The sequence below is a fragment of the Anoplopoma fimbria genome, chromosome 5 (genome assembly GCF_027596085.1).
Source record: "Anoplopoma fimbria isolate UVic2021 breed Golden Eagle Sablefish chromosome 5, Afim_UVic_2022, whole genome shotgun sequence".
In the NCBI taxonomy this organism is placed as follows: Eukaryota; Metazoa; Chordata; class Actinopteri; order Perciformes; family Anoplopomatidae; genus Anoplopoma; species Anoplopoma fimbria.
Window position 1 is genome coordinate 13782477 of NC_072453.1, and position 24364 is coordinate 13806840.

The following is a 24364-nucleotide window of genomic DNA, read 5'->3' on the forward strand; positions in this document are numbered from 1 at the left end:
CTGTTTCACTGGAGATTTAAAGGCCATCAGAGAATTTGAGATGAATCAAGTAAACTTTCATTGAATCAAAAATATACATTAAAGGTGCTATACACGGGATTGGGACTATTTTATTGCCTCTCAACGGCTCTCAACATAGCGACGATCAAGCCGACGGCTCGCAGCTAACGGTTCTAACAGCGCTAACAGTGAAAAATACATTTCGGTCCGGATGGCGTTATCAGCTGCATCCCTCCTCTGAGAGCCGCCACCATCAACAGCAGTGGCCGTGAGCGAACCGGTAGGAGGCGCTCACATGGACGAACATGCACTATATCTTGCTATATTAATGCTATGGAATCAAATTTAGCACTTTTAACTCTATAAACCCATTTATTTCTGTTTAGGTCCCTTACAAATGGCAGATTTTCAACTTACATTATTTTTTGACTGTTATTTATTTATTTTTACATTATAAACCAGTTTAATGCACTTTTTTTTGTATAGTGCACTTCAGTGATGTGGTTGCTCTCATTTTTTTTTATAGAACAGATGCAACATGCAATCTTAAGGTGTTGCAGAGGCAGGACAAGTATCAAAGACCAGAACAAACAATACATAATGTACGTGGCTCTCATCAACAAGAACCCAAACAAAAATGCCTACATTTACACTAGAGCCCGGCCCACCAAAGGTCCATGTAGACATTGAACACATTGAAATGTAAGACTTACTTGTATAGGGACTACCTTACCAACAGTTTTACATCAGGGGGCTCTTTGATTTCTGTTCTGCTGTTGACACTTATGATCACTTTGCAAAAACAGACTTGGAGCAGATGGATTGTGCTACCGTGCTGCTACTCTGCTCCTGTTTAGTGACCTGAGTAAGCTGTGGCCACACATGTCCATCCTGATGACTATGAGTTTCCTAAAGGGCCATACTGCAGCTGACATACAGAGGCAGAGGAAGCACATGCTATGATGGACATTCAAGCACAAGCAATACAGTGCAGATTGTGTGAAATATGATAAAAAGATAATGAATGCAACAGAAATGACCTGCATTCCTCTGAAGATCTTCTTGACGGATCCACCAAAAATTCTCCGCTAAGAAAGACGCTCAAACCATTCAAATCAGTAACATCAAAGATGGAGCTCACATATCGAGACTTGTTAAGTTAACTGTAGTCATATCGCAAAGGTAGGGTGCCGGAGCCGTTGCTGTCACTTGACGACGCTTGCGTCTAAATTGGGAGTGAAGGCCTCCCCAGGAGAGATGGGTGAACCTGTCACAGAAGACTGAGGGAGCAGATATGTTTAAAAAAAAAAAAAAAAAAAAATGCCACAGCCACACACACACGTACACACAAACACTAAACCAACACAGTATCTCCATATGCTCAAGATCTTAATCATCATCACCATCATCTGTTCTGTCCTTTTAGTGTGTGTGTGTGTGTGTGTGTGTGTGTGTGTGTGTGTGTGTGTGTGTGTGTGTGTGTGTGTGTGTGTGTGTGTGTGTGTGTGTGTGTGTGTGTGCGTGTGTGTGTGTGTGTGTGTGTGTGTGTGTGGTTCACATAAAAGAAGGACAGCTGGAATACAATTATTCCAAGACACCCTCACACACACACATACACACACACACACACACACACACACACAACACAAACACACACATTTCCCTTTTCTCTGAATTTGCATGAATTCCATACATCTGGCCTTTAAGAGGCAATAACAATTATTCATTGAGCTGGTTGTTACAGCCCAAATGTAACCGGCCACTAGTCTAAACAGCTCATTATAATAGCACAATAGCTCACTTCAAGCACACAGGGAAATTGGCATGCAACTCTATCATTGCAATATCGTATGTCCATTCTGGATAATATAATGAATCCTGAGGTTCTCTATATTTCTTTTTGATTCTCTGGCTCTGTTTTTTTTTTTTGCACTGCCTCCTTTGTCTGGTCCATATTGTCTGAAATTAAGGTTTTGCATTTTTCAAGTAAGATTCATTCGGGCTGAGGTAAATTTGTGAATAACATTTGAACAATGCGTTGTTGGCAAATGATTTTGCATGTATATTTCTCTTAAAAGACAACTTCTTTTTTCTTATAGTAATGAAGAAATTGTATGACTGATATGAGCGCAAAGAGTGGACTATATCGTACTTGTATTTTAATGTTACCTTAAATAACTCTATCTTTAAATAATTCTCTCTGTAGCATCAAAATAATAGCTAAAATGTTGGAAACAAAAATGAAAGTTTCTGCTTTCTGAAATTATGGGTTTCTTTTTCCTGTTTATTTTCTTCTTCTGTTTCCATGCAGTTGAAAGTTGAAAAAGGAAATTATAGGCTGAAAACATCCAACAAATTACTGTAAGATGTTTGTAAAAAATACCACAAAATTCTAAGGATAGAAAAAACACAACAAAATAACATTTCTACTATCAGGTGGCCTTCACCAAATATTAAACACGTCGACATCAATGTGTCGACTCTGTTCTGTGTGTAGACTCATAACTACGCACATATTCACATCAAACCTGAGATGGGCCAGACCAAGGAAAGTGTCCCTTAGGCCATCTTAGCCAGTCCTTCACAACTGAGCTTTAAAAGATGGGCGACGGTACAGTACGCTGCAGTTGGCCTTGATTGATGATTGAGTAACCCAAGATCATAGATATGCTCAGGGAGGACTTGCCGGTGCAGAGCTGTGCATACATCAGCCCTTCAGGTCTACCACTACACTACATACATCATGCGGTGAGACTGACTGATGTGAGCACAGGGACTATGTAGACCACTTAAGGGAAGCTTTCTACATGGCAGTAAACAGTCAAAGTTGACTAAAAATGATTACAGCACAGGAAAGAGATGACTTTGTTGTTATGAATCACATTTTTATCGGAGCCTGAAACAACTGAGGTGCAAAGCACGTGCAACATCCACGTACTACTAGGAGACATACACTCCCAGACACACACACACACACACAAAAGCACACATATTAACTTGTGCTGATATCCTTGACAGGCACAACTACAAAAGCATAACTCGGTGGTAAATAAATAAGTTCATGCCGTCTGCGTGCATTTTTCTTTTTAGGAACTCTTGGGCTCACGTAGACCCGTCCAAAGGATTGTGTGCGTGCATCCGTGCATGCACAGAGGCAGCCTTTCAGCACATTCTAACCGAGTGAGAACAAGCGGCTCCTCCCTCCTAAAGCAGCTCAAGGGCGCGGCCTATCTACCGAACGAGAGAATGCATGAGTGGAGCTGTGCTTCGTTTCAACCAGACGGCCAGCCTCCATCCACTCCCAGCATTTGTTCATTTATGTGGAAGTCAAACTGTTTGTGCTGTCAAGGTTATGTTATTTAACAGGGGGAACGGGGAAAGGATGGAGACAAGCTCCATGCAATTTAAAATTCTGATGAGAGCTCCCCCAACTGTGTCTCCATAAGAAGTGAGCAGATCTGAAATGAGACCAATTAACTTCAAGCCAGCCGAGGATATTTCTTTAAGACCTACACATTTTATTCCCTTGAAATCTCTGCCACTCAAACACAACGCGATAAACACAGCAGTTATTTCACCCTGGTCTAACAACAGAGAATCCAAATTTAAATATTGGTCATTTTGGTCCAAAAAAGTGACAGTCCTGTATGTGCACACAAGTCACACATGAATTAAAAGGACAATGTCAGCATGTTGTTTGTGGCTAGCTTTGCTTTAAAAAAAACAAAAAAACTGAGATGCAGAGTCTTCTGTCCCAAAAGCAACCCCACACACATGCACGCACACAAACCACGCTTGAGCAGCACACAGAGCACTCCTAAGGTTACCCCCCAGGACAAAAGCTTTACCATCCCACTGACTGGCAGATGGGGCAACCAGCTGACATCTCGGCCCGGCTCCGTTTCATGTTCCCTGGGTGTCTTAAACGGGCGGGCACCCTGTCTGATGGGCACAGGACGGCCAAGGAGGAAGCTCCTTTGACAGGGGAGGGAGGGGAGGGAGGGAGGGGGGTGCTCCTTGGGGCTACCATTGAGGAAAAGAGGAGCAAGGACAGACGGAGACGGCTAATGTGCTTCAGTGTGTTTGTACAGTATAATTGTGTGTCTTGCAGGGTGGGAGGCCCGGGAAACGTCGACAGAAGTTGCAGATTAATAAAGAGCTAATGACTGCATTTAGCCCTATATGGTTTTCTAACGCAGGATCAAATATTTTCCTCAAGGCTAAAGCCAACACTTACTGCTGCAGGGATCATGAGCAGTAGTACTTTCTTTTTAAAATTTAAACCAAGTAATTTAAATTTAAGAGCACATCCCCTGCTTTTTGTGACACAAAAGGTGCCACATAGCAGTTTGCAGACATGAGGCCACGGGGTCTCTATCCATGCGACTGAAAAACATCTGTGTAACGATACGAGAACTGACACACAGTGCATTCACTAAAAAGACTCTGACAACAAAGCAACAACTACACCATCTTAAGCTAAAAAGGAGTCATTGTTGTTGCTGGGTTGTTCCCTTACAGACCTTTGGATGCGGTCCCCAGCTGGGAAAGTTATATTCAATATAATCAACTAATAACTGGTTTAAAAAATTTAAAGAAGCAACAAAATGCTCTCAATTACACCATTTATCGTATCACCTAAAACATATTGGCACTCATATCAAAACAAATTAACAGATGTGATGTGACTATTGTTACTGCTATCATTTAGTACAATAATCAACCATATGTCCCAAGTTGAAAAACTTTTATCTACAATTTAACAAACACAATACATCAGAATCAAGTAATAAGTATTAAATAGTTTTCCAGGAAGCTTTCATTATAATTTTTTCATTATCACTTCTTATTTATAACTCTCTAGACTGCATTTCAAATACTGGTGTGAGAGTGATGGGAATATGAGGAACACTTTTCCTAAGAACATGTACTGTGTTAACACTGGCATAGCAATTAATATTGTTTTAGTGTACCATAAGATAATAACTGCAAATATAGAAGTCATTGAATACTTTTTGAGGGGAGAAAAAAATACCATGAAAACAAATACAAAAAATACATACAGAGCTTCACAAACTGTGCACTAAATTTGGTGGGACTGTGTAAACTTAAAGTTATATTTTCAGTTAAAAGTGACAACCGAGTATTTCATTATTAAATAACAATAACATTGTGAACCTATCGTGAGGACAATGGAGATCTTAAGTTTTGGTGAGCACAGTATTTTAAAAAAAGATTTCTTATAATGTTTTACTGATTTCCATGTATTTAGTATTTTTATTTTACTGCTAAAATAAGACACAGCCTAACTTTATGTAGCTATCTTACATTAAAATGGCATCAGCAGTCAGCTGGGTAGCAAGCTACTATTAATACTTTTAAACTGTCTGCTTACTATTAATAAATCTGACACATAATTTCAACTGCACTTGGAATGTTTTTACATTTACATATATATATATATATATATATATATATATATATATGAAATGTTTGAAAACTAGAGTTCATTCTTTTGCCATTAGGATCAGTGGGAGGTAGGTATTCCTAATCTCAAAAAGTTTGTATTGGTTTACAGTAATGGATTAATTACATATAAATTACTAACAATAATCTGTGATATGTTTTTCCTTCAACACAATTTTTATTTTATTTTAAAATAATTGAATTGCATAAAGTTAAATACAATAATAGTTATAGGAACCTTTTAAAACATAAGGATACAATTATTACTACTGACACCATGACACAACACAGGTACATGGCAAAAAATGTGAGTTATTCAATTAACATTTTAAATAACTATGAGCAAAGCAAAAGGGAAATGTTGAACAGTAATAACACTGCTTTCCCCTTAACAATTTTCTTCTTTAACACTCTTTTGAATCTGCATTAATATATTTCCTGTTTTTGTGTGCCAGCCTGACAGACGACTCACTGTGAAGACTCTGTTAATGGTAGTTTGACTGTCATTATTCAACTGCTTTGTAGTAGCTTGCCTCTTACCTCTTTTCAAATAAAGATGGTTGTCACTTTACAACATTGGAAATGAAAACACATGTAAGGGAGGTTACTGGTCAAATAAAAGCCGGGGGGATTTATTTTTTGTAAACTAGGAATAAATGTAAAAACATTTTATCTGGCTGTTGTGAATTTAGTCATCTCCTTCCCAACATCTCTATCACTTGTCCCCTATAAAGAAGCCTCTCCACACTCACTCTGATAAATGTCTCCTCGGTTTTTTTTTTTTACTCCTTTTAGGGTTTTAAATAACATCAATCCTCTTGTCATCCGGTGCGTCATTCTCATCACCGAATTAATATTTCTGATATACGTCCTCGGGTGACAAGGTGGCACAATTCTCCCTCACTGCCACTCCTTTTACTTTTTTTCACAATTTCTTTTTTTTTTGGTTCTCCCTTTCCGTTTTTTTAATATTTCAGCGCCTTAGATGTAGCGGCTCTTTAAAGCGCCCACGGGGGCTCCAAGTCTTTGCTTTTGTCTCCCATTTCCTTCTGAAACAGTTTTTCTTTAACCCTATGCGGCTCTTCACAGTTGTTGTCTTAGCTCTCTCCTCTCTGTCGCACTTTTCTTTCCCCCTCCCCTCCCTCAGCTTTCTCTGTGTCAGACAGAGGTCAATGCTGCATTTTTATTTCTTCTGCATGCAAGGAGGCAGGGGGTCTCTTTTTAGTTATTGTAAGCTAAAAATAGAAGGAAAAAAACTGATTTACGGTTGGGACGAAGGTGTCTTTTAAGATATAGTGGCATACCACTATCTATCAATTGGAGGGTGTTTTTTTTAATCTTGAGGTAAGGATTAGATCATATCAATAAATAATCTGGATGAGGTCTGATAGAGACTATAGTACAATTGACTAACCGTGACAAAATTACTTAATTCTTGAGTTTATTACTAACTGACACTGTGCATCATTCAAAGCTGAGTGTAATGAAACACAATAATTCTGCATTTATCATACTTTGGGACATTCTTCCTGGTCTGCTATTGAGAAATGTTGATCAAGTTGTTATAAAAATACATTTTATTTAATGCAACCTTTTCACTGCATACCAACAGGACCCATCTTAAATATTTAAATGTTTGATTTACATCTGTTCTTGCTTGACTAAAAATCAATCTCACAAAGTTTAGATTTTATTTAACAAAATAATCATAATTTTAAAATAGAAAAACAAACATTTCTCAGAGCAATGTTGCCTCATGTTTTACTGAGCCTGAAAGCTCCAATGAGCTCTCTAGTCAGATCATTACTTCCAAGAGTCTCATTATGTTGAGAGCCTTGTTGAAGCTAATAACTGACTAAAGGTCTAATTATTAGATTTTCTCATAATTTTATTAATGCTAGCTAAGGCTTTGTGCACACCCAACAGGGAGACACGAGGAGGCTAGTAGTTGCTGTGGTAGTTGGTGGTTTATTCACTCTTTTTATAGGCATCTATCTTTGGAGGATGGGGTATAGTTCATTAAATACTACACAAACATGTCACTTCTTCGTAGCGCCACTTATCTTAAGCTAATATTTGGATATTTGTGACAAAACCTGTCGAAACAGAGGGAAATATAGACTTGCCCACTCAAACACAGGGAAACAGGAGCGCACACACACAAACGCACACTCGAGTCTGTTGGTTCCGCTCTTCCATTGAGGGTACGTATGCTAGCTGGCCATTGTGCGCGTTAGGCCTTTTGTCTGTGCTGCCTGAAACCGCCGATTGCACCTTAGCTACCGCAGTTCAAGCGTAAACAGTGTTTTCATGCCCTACGATATACACTGTTGCCAGTGGACCCCTAAATCCCTGGAACAGCTGAGTCCTAGGGTGTCAAAGATAATGGCGATTTATTGCAGCACGAGGCTTTCTCATTGCCCCTCCCGCCCCCCATTCCAATCGCCACCCCCCCACCCCCCACCCCTCCCCCTTCCTCAAACAGATTAAAATTAAGCCTTAAACATGTGAGGATGGAATTAACACATTTAGCGAGTCTCCTCTTCCCACATCCCATTTTCGCTCCAGAGCGGCTGATCCCCGCTGCCGAACGCGGGTGCAATTTTAATGACTCGCAACGTTTTTGAAGTCCACATGAAAAAAGCGTCGCTCGCCGTTTGTGGCGGCGCTAGATATGGCTGGGCCACGGCCGGCCATGATTGGGGGGACACACGCCGCCGACTCGGACTCCAGGCTCTTCGATAGGATCGGTGTCATTTTCCTCTCCACGATAAGACGCCTTGCTGACAAGGTCCGATTAGGAGAGAAAAAATCATTATTGCTATGCCTTTCATCCACCGGGGGTTTACCGATAAACAGCTCACCCGCGGCTAGATTTTCTGAGAGCGAGATGTTATGCGTTGAAGCATATACATTTAGGAAATACGGTTTCAAGCTAAATTTTGGCAGCACGTTTAATAATTATTATCTTTTTAAATAGCTATAGAAAAACATACTTTTCCTTTAAAATGTTTTTTTTTACAAAAGGCCTCTTTTCTCCTCAGCTGAAAACTCAAGCTGTGAAATATTTAAATCCTAGCGCTCAGCTCCTTTAATCAAACAATTATCAAATAACTTTATATTCTTTTTGAGCACAATACAACATGCGGATTGTATCAGCCAACAAAAAAAAGTTTTTTATTATGCTATACCTAAAGGAAATTCACTTTAGCAAACTGACCCTTTAAATATTCACACTACATTGTAGAACACAGAGAATAGAGTTAAAATAGAAGAGAGAAAATATTCAGCTCCATTTTTATAATTAAAAAGATTTACATTGCATATATACAGCATATCATTGTAGAAATGATTTATGTAGTGAGTAAAAAAAAAAATGTAATCCCAAAGTATCAAATTGTGGTGTATTAGTAGGTCAAACAAAACTTTAATAATTGAACAATAAAAAGTATGGGCATTAATATAAAAAAATTCATTTGTAGGATTTGAATTTGTATAAATGTTTTATTAACATGATTATATAACAGAAATATATATATAGTCAAGGATTAACTCAATATTGTAAACATTAAAGAATTAAATAAAATTTGTCAAAAGCTAATAGCTCCTGCTTAAAATATGACTTGCGCTCTGTAAATGTAACTGATTATGTCATCCGCTAAGTGTTTGCTTATAGATTTAAGGAGAGAGCACCACTTTGGTGGCCCAGCACCAAAAGAAGCATCGAGTCTGATCTTTAGAGGGAAGAGGGAGAAATAAAGTGAGTGGGAGAGAAACAGAGAACGAGACGAAGATGGAGGGGGAGAGATAGAGAGTCGGGACAAACGTGCGCTGTGTTACTGGGCCACTCCAGCGCCCGTGGACTCTCAGCAAGACTCAAAGCCACACTCTGCTTCAAAAGGGAGCCATGAAGATTTTTTTTTTTTTTTTTTTTTTTTATGTTTACAAAAACATATTTATTTATTTCTCGTCACTCTGTCATTTATCTATTTTTTTTCTCGCTGTCCCAGCACCCCTTGCTCTGCCACTGGAATCATGTTCGATGACGCCGACATGCTCGCCCTCCCCTCTTCCCCCCCCTCTCTCTTTTAATACCACTGCAGCTGAAAATCAAACTGCTCTAAAACAAATTGATGTACTCTTTAATATAGTCGTCACAACATCACAGGGTCCCCACGCGTCTGCCTTGGTGACAACTGCAGGGCTGCTTAGCTTAGCCCAGTGATGGCTCCCACTTTGTTGGTCGCTTCAATGATTTATCACAAAAAAAAAAGAGAGAGGGAGATTGTGAGAGTGGGAAGAGAGAGAAAAGGGGAGAGAGATGGAAAGAAAAGACCCCTAGATCGTGATTGAGTCACTGGCACCTTTGATTGACGAGGTCTAATCAGCTTATCTCCATCCTAATAAAGTTGATAGCCTGCGGTGCTGCTCTCTACCTGGCATGGCGTGAACTTTGGGCTAGGCTGGGGCCCCTGGGGGCCAAGCCCTGGCCCTCTCTGCTTATCTAAACGGGACTGAAATCAATCCCTAATGAGCTGTTTTCATTTTGCTGGATTGATTACAGGCCCCTAAACACCAAGAACACTCGCCTAAGAAGTGTTCTCAGCCTCTCGCTGGTCACCTTTAAAATGCAGAGTAGCAATGCTTTTGTCTGCGTCTGTCTTTGTTTCAGGAGCTCATTCTGCTGGCATTGCTAAGTTATTTGTGTCAACTGAGCAAGTATAAAGGGGGTTGAATTTTCAAAGTAAATTCTATTCACATTTGCTGGCTTAGTTATTGAGTGGATTTTTTCTTTTTTTAAAATTGCCTCGGAGAAGCATTCATTCATTAATTCATAATAATTGTAAAAATTAAAAGCCTTTACATTTCATGTTAAAATTTAGAATTGTATTAAACATGCATTAGTCATGTCTCCGCAAGCAAACTACAGAAGCTTCAAGCGCAAATAAACAATTCCTGCTACAACCCATAATTCAAGTTTAAGGTTTACCTTTAAGTTTACAATTACTATAAATGTCCGAAAATTACTGCACACTTATAGCACCATCAAACAAGGCAAATGTCTTCTAAAGCAATTTGATTATAAGAGCGATGCCGGTAAACAAAGCAGTGGGTTAATTAGCATAACTGGAAAATTCAGCTGGAGTTTTTTGATGGAGCATTTTTTTTAGCCAAGTCTTGTATGAACTGTCGATCAGTATGTCACTCTCTTCCCTTCAATGAATAATAATCAAAAAGGTGGAGCAGCTAATCATTGCAACTTAGATGCCTTATCTGACATGCTATCTATTTCTAAACAAGCAATCATAAATCATTCAAAGATCTTTTCAACTGAGGAGGGAAGGACTAAAAAATCTGGCATGTCTTTGATTTAACATCAGTCAAGCCTCCACATTTGGGCATTTCAAATGCCCCTGACTCAAATGTCTTTAAATTGGCTAACTGCATGCCCTCCCTCTTTATTTAGGGCCCTCTTTAACTGGGCTAGCCCCCATGTCTGCTTGTTGCTATGCCTGGGCTTTTAAGTCAGTGCTCTTCACTAATGAAGTTCTATACTTTATTTATGAGACAAACAGAGGACCCTGGTTCTTGAGGGTGCGTGTGGTAGATAGCTCCGCTTGTCCAAAGAGTCTCCTCTATATCCCTCTGAGGGCTCTCACTGCTTTTGGCAGGCCTTTGTTTTTCGCTAAATACACTGGAGACATTGAGAATGGTATAAAAAAAATTGCTGAAATCTGATAAAATGGTTCTGTGTGAAGATTTATCTTTTCTCAGAACTAAGAGTACTCTTTTTTCCGTTAAATGTGACCTAGAAGCATCCTGGCTTTTTTTGTTCCTGGTCATTAAGAGATATATTGTCGACGCTAAAGAGAAAAAGGGGCAAAGCTGAGTTTCTATGCCGTTTCTTTGTTCAGGATCTATCTGTTTTTGAAGTAGAATGTCTTTTAGTTCAACTTCCCCCATTGGTCAATTACAGTTACTCAGGGCTGCTATGTCATTGTGGATGGAGAATGCAACTTTGAATTACCAGAAAATAACGATGCTAAACTGCTCTCTGTAAAAAGTACATCTTAGATGTCTGGGAAGATTTGAGGTTTGCGGCAAGAAAAGAATGTGCAATATGACTAGAGAGTGTCTGATTGGAGAATGCTCTAATTATTTGTGTTAAACGTCCATGGATGCCATACATCTGCGTTTTAAAACTCAAAGCATATTCCTTAACAATTGCAAATGCCATTTTCATAATGTGCATGAATACAGCATGGTGCACTTCTTCAGTTGTTTATATCATTATTTTGTATTTCTTGATGTGTAAGAGAAGGAACTACAATAAATAGAGCTTTTATTGGACTTCATAAATAAACAGTTTAGCGTTTGCCAAAAAGACAAATCCCAGCCCTTAGTATACTGTGTCTCAATACTCTAAGATCTATGGCAGGACTCTGATCTAAATAGTGCAGTATTTCATAAAGATGTCTGGGAAATGTTGTATTTTGCCATTATGGGACCACAAGAGTAAATATATAGTTGGAGATGGGTGGACAACACTAAATTAAAGACCAAGCGGAGACTCAGATCTCATAAACCAGAGGATAAACATGGTTACCTGATGTTTGTTCCCAAGATCTTAGCTGAATTTGAGAGCTTGGCATTTATAGTAATTAGCTTGGGGGAGGAGTGCATATTCCCTGTGCATCTATGCTTTTTTGTGCAGATGGGTTATTCCCTGTTTGACCCGGAGACATTGCCATTTCAGGTTGTGCATCTGAGCGGAGGGTTGGTATCGACAGCAGAGTAAAGGAAGGGGTCATGGATTAAAGACGTGGGGCGAAGCTTCCCCACCAAACCTCAAAACACACCCCCAGCTGCTGTGGACCAAGCCAAGTGTGTGGGACCGAGGCAGGATAAACGAGCATTGTTCTTAGCTAGCCGCTCACACAGTGGATGAGAGGGCCACCGGTGATACAGGGTCAAAGGGCATGTGGCCGACTACGGAAGGAGAAACCTCCGGGCCCGGGAGGTACGGAGCACTGTTAAGCCATGGCCCACTTCTTTAACACCAACCAAGCTGTGAGGGAAAAAAAACATCAAAAAACGAGCCGCTCTAGTGGAAGATACAGCTGGGTAGAATTAAAAAAATCTGTCGGCTGTCGCAGAATTTGACACAGTCAAGACGCTCAGATAACGGCAGGATCATCCGAGGCATTTGAATCGACACTTTTAAGCAGAGAATGCAGATCGTGTTTATGAATGTGTGAATGCAAGTTATAGAGAACATCAAAAGCTGGTGGTCTGCGTGCGAACCTTCCTTGACTTGAATTATTAAATCTGTCGATGTCGCACACGCCAGCCACCCCGCGATTATAGTGTAAATTGACAAACTTTTTCAAAACTACAACGGAAGCCACAGAAAGCTGGTTGATACTTCAAGAATGAGCTTTGATACATCTCTGAGGAATACACTGTGCCTCAATAATGTGGTGACTGTCAGGAAGGAAGACAGGAAGAAGAAAAAAATATGCTAACTGGTTAAATCTATTTAAGAACCCAATGAGCTTTTTTCCTATTTTAAGATAAAAACCATCCTTGATAATGAGGAAAAAAGGAGTTTCTGTGTGTGTTTATTTAGAATGTGATATTAGGTTTTCTGTCTTCTTTCTGCACTCCTGAATTAAGAACTTCAGGAAGGAACGCTGACGTTGTTTATTTTCATAGACCCCCTGTCTGTTAGTGAAAAAAAAAAACAAAAAAAAAAACACACACATCCACAACACACACAGATACACACAGCAGTAGCGATGCACGAATTTTCTTCGGGAGCAGAGCAAGAAAAAGCGGCGCTCGATCTGTTTTCCTGTACTTCTCTCTCTCCCTCCCTGGCTCGCCTTTGATGTTCTCCCGAAAATGTCATCAGGCGTCAAGGAAAGAGGTTTTTTTTCTCCGACCCCCCCACCCCCCCCCCCACCCCCAAATCCACCCACATCGCATATAAGCAAGACAATTTGCTGTCGCTCACTCATCCCCATCACTATCTTGACTCCCCCTCCCAACATCCCCCCCCTTACTCCTTCCTAACCCAATCCCAAAACAGACTACGTACCAGTTTCCACTGCTATCTGGTAGCCGGCCTCCAGTCTCCGTGATGACCTTTCCAGCTTCTCTGTGTTGTCCAACAGATGCGCTCTCTGCAACAAATAGAGAGAAGAAAAAAAAATGAAGCCAGAGAAACAAACACACACACAAAAAAAAAAAAATTGATTGAGAGGGCTGGGACCCATTTCAAAGAAACACATCAACACTGTCACCTAAACAGAGAGACCACATTCACAGCAACATCATAATAGAGCCAGGTTGGCAATAACCTTCATGGATGACAATGTGTTATATGCTGATGGAATATCAAGCATATGCATGTTGGGGCTGACAATGTAAGAGGTGCTGCTGCCTCATCTTGGACATAAAAACAAGAACGACTTTGAGGTTTGTTGCCTACTGGTATTGTTTAACAGCACAGCCTTCAGTTGTAAACAGAGGAAAGTTACAACGGGGAGGTGGAGCGAATTAAGATGCAATACAATTAAATTTGAAGCTTTCCAGGTAAAGGAAAGCCCTGTCCAGGTGAGGGTTTCCAACTGAAGGAGAAATTGAAGACATAAATCTACATTTACCTCCTCAATTGTAGTTAGTAATGCAACATATAAAGTGTACGATTTCTTGAATAATAACAAAGACGATAACAATCCATCATTGTCATAAATGTAAATAAATGAACATCATTATAGATGTGAAATGTAATAATTATCCTAAAAGCATCAAATGTCTTCTTATCCTCTTGTTTATCCACATCAGTGGACCAAAACAGTAATTCATGATGTATGAGTTACTGCATCCCCCCTCGCTTTACTCACAGCTATCAACAATTGACAAGCCTGCCCATTGAAAGCATGGAGCTCAGAGAGCATATCAAGAAAAAATGTGTTTCATAAATAATTAAATACATTTTTCAAAGTGGATGTTTGTGAGTATCAAGGTGTTAGCTAGGGCTCTAATATCATGTGTAAACATATCAATTGATAGCAGTTCCTTAGATACCGGAGAACCAGTGGTTTGGTTTCTACTCTATAGCTAAACAATTCGTGTCTGACATGCAAGGCAAGAAAATATCTGATCCGGTGACTGATGGCCTTGAGTTCAGTAAGCATTCTGAAGCGCACAAATCTACCTTTATGTTTATATTTCATTTTGTTCACATATATCCAATTACTGCACTATGTACCAACAGATATACCAATAAATAAACATGCAGTTCTATAGAAAAGGAAATAGGAAAATAATTTATATCGGGTTAAAAATGAATAAGGAAGAACAATGCTACATTTACGCAAAAGCTTCTATTGACAACTTCATCTTGATCTATTTTTGACAATTCGTAATGTTCAATATAATGCGTGCTTTATTGTCCTGAATTAAATGGGAGATGTATTTGACCTGTACAAAGAGTTTTCAGGAGTGAGTGTTGTGAGTGATTGGTTGAGGTTACTTGACAAAGACTTGATGGTTTCCTATTTGGTTTCAAAATAACCCTTTCCACTGCCACTATTGGGGGACCCTACATTTTATCTCAGCTACATTTAGTCAATTTGTCAATGAGTACTGGAAATCATTTTTATAACTGTAGTTTGGAATACCCACTATAATGTTTTCAAAATAAGTTTGTTGTATTAATTGTAAAAAAAGAGTCTTCTTAATTGTGATTGACACTTTGGTTGTGGTTGCAATGACCTGCCTAAAAAATGTCAATATTAGATCATTTATCACCACAATTTTCACATGCAGGTTATCCTCCAACTCACAAATGCGTGTCAATGTTTTGGACAGTCGTGTAAGGTTTTCTTTAAGAGGATGATAGACCACAACCTGTAACTGTCATGGAGAGAACATCTGCAAAATATCTGCATTAAAGGGTTACATAAGTATTTTTCAACCTGGACCCTTTTTTTCCCATGTTTTGTGTCAAAGTGACTTATTTGGTTCAACAATTGGTCCAGTTTTGAGAAAGGGTGCTACTATGTAATCGCTTGTGGCAAATCCTCATCGTCATGTCCACTAAAAGTGCTTGTTTTTGCCACTAGCGGGCTCAGATTGTTATCGGTGTCTGAAGACATTATGGAAAGGACCCTACAGAGAAATAAAATGTATTTCTTTACCTTTTGTGTGTTTGTTATTGTGTCTAACCAAGTCGCATCCACATTGTTCAAACAATGGTTGAAAAATTCAAAAGCTACCCTTTAGGTTTGTTTCCGTGTTTCTGACCTTGTATGTTTTTAATGCAATTCCAAAGATCTGATAAACTACATCTCTCATTAAAAGACTCTGCTGCACTGTATCACAAGAGGGTTAATCACAGAAGCATCTGTTTGATCATTCTTTGTTTCAAATAACGCTTGGATATTATATTGAAGTTGTTTTATTCAGTGCAATTATACCATTTTCCCATCATGGTTTCTTCTAGCAGATTTTAAATATTGACAAAACTGTTTTTGCTGATTGGTTGAAATTGACTAGACTACTTTTGCCTTTTACACATTTTCAGCCAAACATTTAGATGTATTTAAAAGATAACTTTCAAGTTTGTGTATATTGTCTACACAACATATCCTTAAAGGGCAGTCCATATCATTGTTGAGTCGATCTTATTAGACAGAGGCATAGTGTTATCTCAATAGTGTCTATTGATCCTTGTTTTTTTTAGTGCAGAGTTTCAACCACCTATTCTTATATACCAACATAGCTTCAAACAAAATATACACCTCCATATTGTCCACTGTAGACACCAAGCTTTAAATAAATCCAAACTGAATTCAGAAGAGGGGGTAATAAACAGCATAAACATGGAAGGCTTAAATGTTTGCTCCAATGTTGTTGGTTTTGATGGCCTTTCTAATATGCTATGTTAAGAAACTGATCAGATGTAACATATTTGACACTCAAAAACAACCCGACGAACGACATCCGCCTCTCTGACAAGGGTTTATGCCCATCAAATGAGCGAAGGGGACAGGGGGAGAAGTGAAGTCTCTAGTTTTGGTTAGGCTGTCAAAATGTGTACCAGCTAATCACTCAGAGGAAATGAAAAACGTGGAGAAAAAAAAAAAAAAAAAAAAAAAAAAAAAAAAAAAAAAAGTCAACGACACACTTTTCAAAGTTTGACAATAAGAGGGAAGGGAAAAGAGCAAGGAGGAGAAAAAAAACTCCCTCTGAACTCTTTTCTTTCCCTCGCTTCCCTTTTTCTTCGCAACGCTGACAGATGTCATTTAAAATTGCAGAGATACTTTTCAATAGTTAAAGGGAGGGCAGGGGGAGGATGGAGGGATGGGAGAACGGGTGGGTGGATGGGTGGTAAAATGGTAGGCTGCTGGTGGAAGGGAAGCGATAAGGAGACGGCGAGCGAGACGGGATGCAAGGTGCGTGTGGGGTTTTTTTTTGGTGAAGGGTGTGGCATGGGGGGGGGGGGTCAGGGAGGGGTTACATGGGTGTGGAAGCAGCAGTGGCACCAGCAGAGATGGTGGCAGCGTTGCTCGTGGGAGAAAATGGATTGCGAGCTTGGGCTATAATGAGCCTACGGATCAGAGGGGACGTATTGACATGCAATGCTTAGGCTTATACACCTAGACCATGGCTGCAGTGCCTGTGTGTGCCTGGGAGCATGAGGCAGCCAGGGATACTGACAGAGTAGCGCACTCCCTGGGTTCTTCAAAGAGCTCAAGTGATTAGTATGTTATCATTACCATTCGAAACGTGATTTTTCCTATTCCCTCTCGGCAAAGGTGACACGTCTCGGGGAGACGGCCGGCGGACTCACTGCGATGGAAAAGCCACTTCAAAGCTTTCTCCTCCTGAATTTCTCCCTCTCTCTCTCTCTCTCGTTCTGTCTTCTTTTAGGGCCGGGGGGGGAGGGGAGGGTGGGGGGTGAGTGTGGATGGGTGGGAAGGGTGGGTGTGTGAGGTGGGAGAGGGGGTGCTGGGGGGTGGGTAGCGGTGGCGGTGGCGGTGTATATATATATATATGTGTGTGTGTGTGTGTGTGTGTGTGAGATCATTAGAATAATGCGCCCCCAGTTTGACGGTGACAGAACCTGAAGGAAAGGGTGAGAGTTCAGCCACTAAGAATCCAGTAATGGCCCTAATAATGAAACAATCCTGCCATGGACACAGGATGATACCATGGAAGATAATGAAGAAGAACATGTACAGTGGAAACTAAACATCCTATACTACAGTAGTCGCAGTTCTCATATTACGTCTACTATCTTCATCAAAAATGAGGTGGCTCTTATTCTCCAGAGAAGCAATATTGTTCCAATATAAAAACATCAAAGTGTTCAGCTATGGTCTTTATTGTGCAGTTAGAAAGCACAATCTCAGATAACCGTGTCAGCATTTCGATGAAGGAAATGCAACGTTGCTTCCAGCCCCAACTGAGCTACAACATCACATGTCAAGGCTTGACCATCATGACATCCTCAAAATAAGACACACATACATAAAGACCTATTCAAAAGCCAAATGCTGGCTTAGAATTCAGATCTGCCATTGATCGACTTTAAACGACAGATTGCATCAAAATCATATCTGATGGTCTCATGGAGCCTTTTAGCAGAAGATTTAAATACAATATATGATAAAGACTGTGCATGTCTGAGTGCACCGGTGCACCCCTCCGCCACCACCGTTTCTGCCTATGCATGTATGCCTTTTCATCTGACACCTACATTTTGAACAAAGATCTTCTTAGGAACCACGAAAATGGTGTTTTTTTGTTGTGCTTTTTTTGCGTCAAGAAACACTCTTCAGTTGTAAGTTATTAACAGGGAGCCCCAGAACAATGCAGCTGTAGCTCAAAAGAAATCTCTCCCCTCTTCTTTCGCTCTCCTGCCTTTTTTCAATATCAAACACAGGCGGTTACTATCACCATTTTCCAAAGTTCAGATGATTTCCTTATTATTTCAATAAGGGTGGGGGAGAGTCAAAGTGAATAATGATGACAGCTGTGATTCAGACTGACTGTGTGATCTTCCGTGCCGTTTGTTTGGGACTTGTAAGACGAGGAATTACAAGTGTCAAACAGCTGTGAATATGGGTGCTAAATATTTAAACATGTTTTTCAGCTGAGGAAAAAAAAGTATAGTTTTTTAAAAGCAAGGCTTAAGTGTGTATAAGCTGTGCCAGCCTTTGATTCAAATGCAGGAAGAGCAGAGGGGTAAAAGACTGCAATGGAGAAGAGCAATGGCGAAGAGGGCGCAGAATCAAGCCCGATTACGCAGATTGGGCCGTTCCAAAAAGGGGGAAGACAGGTGAGGTAACTCAAGCTGTCTTCTGACCCTCAGGCTAGGAGGAAATGCACAGAAAAGGTGGGAAGAAGAAAGGGAAACAAAAGTACACCTAAATAAAAGAAAAAAGTGGGATAACATGGCATCTAGGCCAGGTCGGCGCTCTAAATTATGCATAGGTGTGAATGGAGAGCCATTGATAGGAATTGAATTACTCGGCTTCAGGAGAGGTTCTTTTTAACGTTGTCTAACTTAAAGGCACATTTAACATCATACTGTAACTACACCTGGGATTACAAGTCCAGGACATGTAATATCATGTAACCTACAGAAACAGTAAAACAACTCTTCAATTACAGGGAAATACACCTTCTCTAAAACTGATAGTATCAACTTAAATATGTTACAACTACTGAGTGTTAATTATAAACATTATGATGTTACTGCTACTGTTAGGAACATTTATAGACAGTCCACAAACAAAATAAGCCTAAATTACACTTAACATGCTTTTAAATTCTAAATAAACCAACTATTCTGACAACTAGATCCACATTCGGGCATTTTTTAGATAGCTGATTTGAATCAACATGCTTAGTACATCTAAATGATGTTTGGAGTAAAAGTTTCAGCCCTAAAAGAAGTATGATAAACGGACGATTCTCATGGCAGTCCAGTATTATATTTGGTACAATAATTATTTATTTTTTGAACTGAAAGATAAAATCAATTTAAAGTGTATTTTATGGTGTAGTGGAGCAGCTCAATTAGAGCATTCATTAAAGGAACTACAATATTATTCCAACATCAGTGGCTTTCGTATACCATCTCAAAGAAAGAAAATCAACACAATAATCATTAATGCCAATAAATTTAGATTCTTACTCGTTCAAAACCAATTCACAAAACCTTACAATAGCATTAAATAAGCTCATCAGCAACGCAACAAGCCAACTATGATTCTTGTTTCTGCTGGCTGTGCATTGTCGCTAACAAACTATAATGATTCGTATTAACATGATCAACAATCCAGCAATGTACAGAACCTGACAGTTCAACATGTTTTCTTGACATATTTGTTTGTTTGAACATATGTACATTTGGTTGAGCACCAACATTGGAGTCAACGCTTAATGACGGTTTCATAACATGGCATAATGTGCATGTTACCTTACATTGCACATTATAGAAGTCATGAAACAAGTTGAGTAATCTTTGGCAATGGGGGGGTGATGTTAATGCATTGGTGAATGACAAAACAACAACTACTGTTTTGTTTGTCATCATGTATTTCACATAATGTAAAAGACATATTATATCACTAATAAAAACCTCAATCCAATTTATTACAAAAGGCAGAAAGCACCTTATTTGGCACCATTCAAGAAAATCAAGGGATAGTAAATCTAACAAGCAGCACATCCCTCTTGAAAACTAAAAAGTTGATCAAGTTCTGTGTGACCAAATAACCAAAGCTACTCTGAGTTTATCTATATTCCCTAATATTTGCCTTCAAAAAGTAATATCAGAAATAATATCTTATCTTAACTTCATGTTATTTAAGGTAACTGGAGAAACTAGCCTTCAGTGAATTCATTATCTTTGGCTTGGCTTGTAAGCTGTTCAATCAGACATGAAAAAAATGTGTCCAAATGAGCTGAATTTAATTTTGAGAGGAGGGCAAATTGAAATTTCAGGGGAAAAAAGCAGAATTTTAACTGTTGGAGCAGAGAAGCACTTACCTCTTCACGCAACTTTATCAACTGCATCATGAGAGCAAAAAGGGGAGAAGAGAGAAAGATGGATAGAGTGAAGGTGAGATATATAAAAAAGAGGCAGAAACATGGCAGGAAGAAGATCAGTCATGTGGCTGGGTGCAGAATTAACCTTGACGATATATCTGTTTGCATGTTTAGCATTTTGAAATCACAAGACAAACACATTAAACGGAGCTAAACACGCCGCTCGGGCTGACTTTTTTGAACAAACAAAGATCAAGTCCTGACGCTGTCACATTAAACAAGAGAGGGAATGGATCGCTCGACTTGCAATATCACCTAACATTATCAAGGAAGTCACATCACAGAAGTTGATATAGCAAGAGAAACGAAAAAAACAAAACAGTGAGTAAAAATATAGTCTGTGCAGTTCCAAAATATTTTTCCTCAACATCTTAAATTGTCTCTGGAAAGGGATGAAAAGAAATATGTGCCCTTTGGAACTGAGTTGGAGAAATGCTGAGCCACTGTTTATCAATATACTGATATCCTGTCGATATTTCATGCAGCCCATGCATCTCAGTGTAAAGGTGCATTTAGATTATGTATGGAGAGCCATGTGAGGCTACTGCTGTACATCCATACAGTGCAGCGTATTATTGGGACAGCCACAGATCATGAAAAATGAATCTTAGCATAGCTATACATTTTTGATGAAAGAGAATAGCAAATTTAAAGTGAAGTAAATAAGAAATGCTATTCCTATTCCCCGTTCTGGAAAAACCTTGCATCTCCGATAATGAATCAGACATTTGAGGGAGGGAAATAATCCCATTTGCCATTAATTATGCCTAATCACAATTAAAAAGGTTGCCTCCCTGGCCTGTTTGTAAGTGAGGGCTGTGGAGAAGGAAATCCAAGGCTGGGGGCTTATTGTGGGAATGCACGGTCGGCAGAAAAGGGGGAAGGACACATTTCTTGTTTTGCAAGCCTTTGAGAGGTGTCTTTTTTTTTTTTTTTTTAAATCCACATTTCTGAGCAAACATTAAAGTTAAGGGAATCTGAGGAGAGGCTCAGGGCCACAGTTACTTGTGCTGTTTATTTGAATATTGTGAGCCTGGAATAATTTTGTATCATATAAAAAGGTGAGACTTCTTAGATTTTAAATAAAAGCTTGATTACTAACTTTTAGGTAAAAAATATTTTTAAAAGACAGCTGGTGAAATGGACAAAAAATTAAGCACTTCTACCAGCTCTTCTGACCAGAATAAATCAAAGAACTAACATTAAACAATTGCAACTATTATACTTAAATCCTAAACAACAAAAACACAATACTGTACTGCATACATTTGTCTCCTCTATTTATACAACACCACTAGTAAACACACTCGAAGAAATGTGTCGTATGGTAATACATTCATGAGGAATCTATACTATATAAAACACAAACACAGATATCTAAAGTACTTCACACACTACAATCTTGCATTTGTCACAGCACTCCCCCCCCCATGTGATTTTTAGAAACATCTCAAAAATAGTTCTAGCATCGTTTTAGTTTTTCCACCAATCCAAAAACACAAAACGACTCACTGCAATATTGCGAATATAAAAATATTGCCGATATCTGTAATGCGGGAGGTAAACAAGTATAATTGCATGTTTTTCTTTTTCCTTCCCTTGAAAATGTCGGCAGTAACAAGACGCACTTAAGAGTGGAAAGTGTCTTTTCTAACTCGAGCGGCAACTCCCCACTAGGAATGCATTATTGAAGAGGCCAAAGTTTAAAACGACACCGTGGATGTGCTTATTTGGGGCTTGAAAAAACCCCAGCAGATCCTGCGATCCCTCACCCCAGCTCAGCCATCAGTCAATGGGTACCAAACAAAACTTGTTCTAGCTCATTTGTGCTGCCTCGCTGATTGCAAGTGCTCGTGGAGGATTTGCTAATACTATACGAGGAGGCATGTTGAGCCGGGTTTCTTGTTTCTTCCTGCGTAGCTTTATTTTCTCTTTGGCATCCATTCTTTAGCACAGCCAACGATGCTCACGTTGCTCAAGAGATATAGAGCGGTAAATACAGAATATTGTAAATGTTATAATTACTCCTGCATGAGCGCCTTTGCCTTGTGTTTTTGTGATGCCAGCCAGTATTCAAAATTGCACTGCTGCAATTTTTCTGTTATGATAATCAGCAATTTTTTTCAAACAAAAGATTTTTTTTTTTTTTATCCAATACGGAATTCGATACAAGTGGTAATCTGCTTCCTTTGTAGCCTGTAAAATCTGGTCCATGCCGGCTCAAACCAGCACAATCTCTTGTGGCCAAGCCTTCTGCTGTGACTGAAATCGAAACTATTCCGTATAGTGTTCGTGTGTGAAAAATGTGTGCGCATTTGCTGCTTTGTGTGTGGTGTCTGTGTGTGTCTGTGTGTGTGTGTGTGCGCACCAACATTTGTGCGTGTGTTGCATGCAGAGGAAACAGAAGGGGAAAATGTGCAATGGTAGCCTACCACATTATTAAAAAAAAAACGAGTGATAGTGCCAATTCAGTCTCTGTCCGCATACAGATAACGAATAAATGCCGAACTCTATTAAATCGTCCTTTAGCCATTATCTCAGGGCCAATACGCCATTTTCAGAACTTATGACGGTTCCCTATTTACTTAGCTATAAATCCTTGCCATGTAACCAACAGATTTGTGACTGGTAATGATCTGCTCAGCCAGGGCTATATGAAATGATCCTGACCTCTTTCAGATCGTCAGGAATTAAATTGACCGACTTGCCCTGGCCCCCACCATCTTTTCCCCTCTCCTATCGCCGCCGTCTCGTCAGATAAAAAACTCTGAAGTTCCGAGTACTCCACTCACAGCAAGACCAAGACAAGTATTATCTGCACAAGTTTTAAAATGAAAATGAGGTAAATATGGCACCTGGGAGGGAAAATGTATATCATCTATTTACATTGCTTTTGGCCCCAGCATGAATTCTTTCTCAGGCTTTGTATGTGTATTTTAGATACACTGTGTAAGACATTTTTTAGGGTTTCACCTCAGACATTATAATTGCTTGTTATCAATGTGTTTTTCACAATTCAATAATAGATATTTTATATTTAAAGTTTTGATTTGTGCTGATTTTTTGCAAGAAATAAAATTGGAAAAATAAAATGAAAGGAAAGGAAAGTGTCACTTGTGTTTTTTTTAAAGAGCAATATGTTTGGCCTAAATTCCCCAATTTGTTTTGAGCTAAATATATTTTTTATACCGTCAACATTTATTCGATGTAATTAATATTATTTATAAACATTTCATAAATTACATTAAAATGTTGATGAACTGAGTATAAAGAGTTGGGGGATAGTGTCACAGATTTAAATGTCACATTCTGCTACCTCTGAATTATTTGGACATGTGTGCATGAATGGATGAAATAAACCTTGTTATTGTTTTCATGCAGGAATACCATAATTCGGCTTAAAATAATATGATTTGATAATTACAATTTAGAATACAAAAAAATCAATAATTACATAAAAAAACAGCAATTTCCCAAATTTAGAAAATAAATGTATAACATCATCACATAATATTAATTCTATACTGATACACTTTTAAATTATTTTCTCTTAAGATATTTATATTCTACATTAAAAATATTACTTTTAAATATTTTTTGAGATAAATGTTTAATGAAAGGGATGTGTTTTTTTCAGCTTTTCCTCAGTATCTCAGATGTGACATTTTTGACAGCAAACCTCCTTCCAACTTCTGCAGAAAATGTCAGAGTCACTTTTGTGTTTTGCTAATTTGCGGGGAATATGCATTTCAATTACACATCTTGG

At 39.0% G+C, this 24364-nt stretch overlaps 1 protein-coding gene across 2 annotated transcripts in view; it reads right to left on the bottom strand.

Moving 5' to 3' along the window:
• The window catches only part of vti1a (vesicle transport through interaction with t-SNAREs 1A), a 110867-nt gene that overhangs the window by 63672 nt on the left and 22831 nt on the right, over positions 1-24364 (bottom strand). For both annotated transcript variants that reach the window (XM_054598783.1, XM_054598784.1), the window contains exon 5: positions 13568-13652. In XM_054598783.1, coding sequence (XP_054454758.1) covers positions 13568-13652 — 85 coding nt within the window. The remainder of the gene's footprint in view (positions 1-13567; positions 13653-24364) is intronic.